The sequence below is a fragment of the Hemibagrus wyckioides genome, linkage group LG15 (genome assembly GCF_019097595.1).
Source record: "Hemibagrus wyckioides isolate EC202008001 linkage group LG15, SWU_Hwy_1.0, whole genome shotgun sequence".
Classification (NCBI taxonomy): Eukaryota; Metazoa; Chordata; class Actinopteri; order Siluriformes; family Bagridae; genus Hemibagrus; species Hemibagrus wyckioides.
In genome coordinates, this window is record NC_080724.1 from 23,050,198 (window position 1) to 23,053,643 (window position 3,446).

Genomic DNA, 3,446 nt, shown 5'->3' on the forward strand with positions numbered 1-3,446 from the left:
ACAATCCACTCCGGTGCAGTCTTTCTGCCCAATACACGTGTGGAGGAGAAGAAGAGCACACGTGATGGCGGTCCACCCATGCTTCACCTGAACTTGTGCAATCATTCTTTTAATTCCAAGTTAAAACGTCACAGACGCTGGTTTCTGAGCTGACTGCCACTGACCTGAAATCAGAGAAAAGGTGTGTGTTACTATCAACATCCTAATATACATTACTGACATCAGATCACGCTGCTGTGGTGCTCTGGATTCGGACTGGGCATCAGGCGTTGATTTATTTCCTGTAACAGCAGCTCTGACTTGGCTGAATAAAAATCGATTGACATCATCTAGTGGACATGAAACCGCCAGCGTTCTGCAGGTTCTCTGTGTAGCAGTGTGTTAACTCACTGACACAAACACGTGCTAGAAGCTCTGCCCAGGTCAAAGGTCAGCTGGCTCTGTCTCATACCTTCACCAGAAGACACTGTGCCTGTGTGTGTTCATGTGTGTATGTGTGTGCATGTGACAGTGAAATGTGCTGAAACCCACCCTCAGGCTCCAGGTTACAGCCTCTAACTTCACCACACACACACACACACTCACACACCTTCAACAATAATATCTGAGACGACTTCCTGCTTCAAACTTTTCACAATTATTAGAACTGACACTTTTATTTCCCTGAAATCAATTGTGGGTACTAACAGTTTAGAACCCAAGACCCCGGAGCAATGAGACCTCAAGCCTTTCAGCGGTGATCGTGATGAAGAAGGATGCAGGAACACACACCTGAAACTTAACACACTCGCTGTGAATTCAGTCCTACATTTATCTTAAGGGTGTACAAACTTCTGCACTGGGTTCAACATCATCGAGTCACCGGATTTAACCTTTCAACACTCGTGTCCATGTTTATAGAGTTTTATTTCATTAGCGGTGTGTTAAATTAATGTACTAATAAACCATATGATATTCTGATCAACTACATCTTCACACATCTGATGTCGAGAGCTGAGTGCAGAATAAAATCTGGATTTTTTTTCTTCATGTACTAATATAGAGAGAGAGAGTAAACAGAATTCATCTGTAAATGTCATGTCTGTAAAAATGTGATAGCATGTTCTTCATGTGTATTTATTGATACTGATAGTGTATGCGATTGTGTGAAAAGAAAAAAAAAGAGAAAACTACACGGGACATTAAGGACATGACACAAAAATATACTCGCCATTTTTGAAAGAGATTTTATGCATAAACAAATGGACCAAACAATTTGGACCAAATTGTGATGTCTAGACCACTGGATCAGAGCATCTCCAAAACTGCAGCTCTTGTGGGGTGTTCCCGGTCTGCAGTGGTCAGTATCTATCAAAAGTGGTCCAAGGAAGGAACAGTGGTGAACCGGTGACAGGGTCATGGGCGGTCAAGGCTCATTGATTAACCTATGAATATTGTTGAATATTGTGTAACAACAGTGATTCAGGAATAAAACGCGTCTCATGGATTTATAGAGATATTTATGTGTTGATATTAATCACGATATTAAACAGAAAACAGAAGAAGAGAAAAGTGTAAAGGTGTTCTGTGTGTTAGAAATGACAGAGACGCGTTTATAGGCTTCTGAATAGAATCGAGTCATCTGAATGAAATGAATCGCGACAATATCGGATCACAATTTAGAAAGTTTTCAACCATTAGATCGCTGTGTTTATTGCAGTTTCACTCACTGCGACTTCTCAAATCACAAAACCCCACCAAAAAATGACTCTTAAGCGATTCAAACAAACAAAAACCTGAAGTGCAGACTTACCTGAGTGTGTTTAGTGTTGATTCACTTCCCGAATCCGTGCGTTTCTCTGATTCCTGACGGCTGAAGAGGCTCTGAGCTCAGTGACGAGATGTCTAATCTCTAACACACACACACACACACACACACACACACACACAGAGAGGGGGGGGGAGAGGGGGGGAGCGAGAGAGAGAGGGGGAGAGGGAGAGAGAGAGAGAGGCGCGCGCGGTGCTCACTCCGACTCCCTTTGCTTCTCTTTCAAACGGAATCGACTCCAGAAATGTGACTCCGATGTAATGAATCGAGCTGCACGAGATTTGACTCTTTTGATTCACGAAGATTCATTAATGCATTCACAAGAAGACGTTGATTAAGATTGAAGGTTTTTATTAATGCGCTCGTTCTGATTCATTATCGTTTCTATAGTAACAGCTCATTCACCGTGACTTGTAGAGCGCATGCGCCAATGATAATGTTCTCTGTAATATGAATGTGTATGGAAGGAGTCTCCAGTATCAGAGGTAAAAGTAAAGCTGTAACTTTAAGCTCTGTCATATCTATCTTCAGGACAGAGGAGTTCACACTTCTTTACGGTTTCTCAGTAATTAAAAAGCTCTCCACATCTCATAAAGAGCAGGTTATAAACAGAGTGGTGCAAGTGAACAAGCTTTCTGTGTTTTTCCCCAGACTGTGTGTGAATTCCTGGTGTGTGGTAAACGTAGTGATTTCACTCCACACTACAAGACTGCTCCTCGCTCCAGGGGAAATATTTTAATAAAATGAGATAACAGGGCTCCAGAGGTCCAACCAGATGTGACTTCCAAAAGCTTCTCAAAGCTTCTCTTCTTTAACTGCTCTCTTCAAACATCTTTGTGTGTCTTTGTGCAAGGATTCACACCATAAAAAGAAACACATCTTTAGAAATAGACAATAATCTCAATAGTCACAAACAAAATGTAAAAATGTACAAAATTTATTACACAAACTTCTACAACAAATGGCACTGCTCATGTTACGGCTCCACTCTCACAGGAGTCATGGCACTACTCTTACTACTCTTGATGGATGGTGTAGTTTACTCACATTCTTCTCAGAGAGACAAAACAAATGGGATGGCAAAGAAGTGGTTAAAGGCATAACATTATGACCACCTGCCTAATATCGTGTTGGTCCCCCTTTTGCTGCCGAAACAGCCCTGACCCGTCCTGCACTGTGACCCCTGACCCCTTTCTATCAGAACCAGCATTAACTTCTTCAGCAGTTTGATCAACAGTAGCTCGTCTGTTGGATCGGATCACACGGGTCAGCCTTCTCTCCCCACGTGCATCAATGAGCCTTGACCGTCCATGACCCTGTCTCCGGTTCACCACTGTTCCTTCCTTGGACCACTTTTGATAGATACTGACCACTGCAGACCGGGAACACCCCATATGGCCTCCTTAAAAGGTTCTATACTGTTTTATCCTTTATGTTCTCTTCCTTCTTCACATAAAATGTCCTCTTCAGGTCTTACCAGCAGGTTTCATCAGGGCTCAAAATTTGTCTCTCACAAACATTATGGTGTTGATATTTGCTGTGTTGTATTGTTAAAAGCTTCATCAATGGTCAAGTCTTAAGCTCCTGGCAGAGGCAGCTAGGCTTTGAGTTACAGTATCATGGTACATACAGTGAGGGA

The 3,446-nt window shown here is 42.4% G+C and overlaps 1 protein-coding gene across 1 annotated transcript in view; it reads right to left on the reverse strand.

The window, feature by feature from the left end:
- Nucleotides 1-1,950, reverse strand: part of LOC131366296 (fibulin-2-like) — an 89,753-nt gene extending 87,803 nt beyond the window's left edge. Inside the window, exons 1-2 of the mRNA XM_058410652.1 lie at nt 1,793-1,950; nt 1-164 (exon numbers count right to left, since the gene is read on the reverse strand). The exon at nt 1-164 is cut by the window's left edge and continues 1,081 nt beyond it. Of these exons, the coding sequence (XP_058266635.1) occupies nt 1-105 (105 nt within the window). The 5' untranslated portion in view covers nt 106-164; nt 1,793-1,950. The remainder of the gene's footprint in view (nt 165-1,792) is intronic.
- Nucleotides 1,951-3,446: the final 1,496 nt, after the last annotated feature.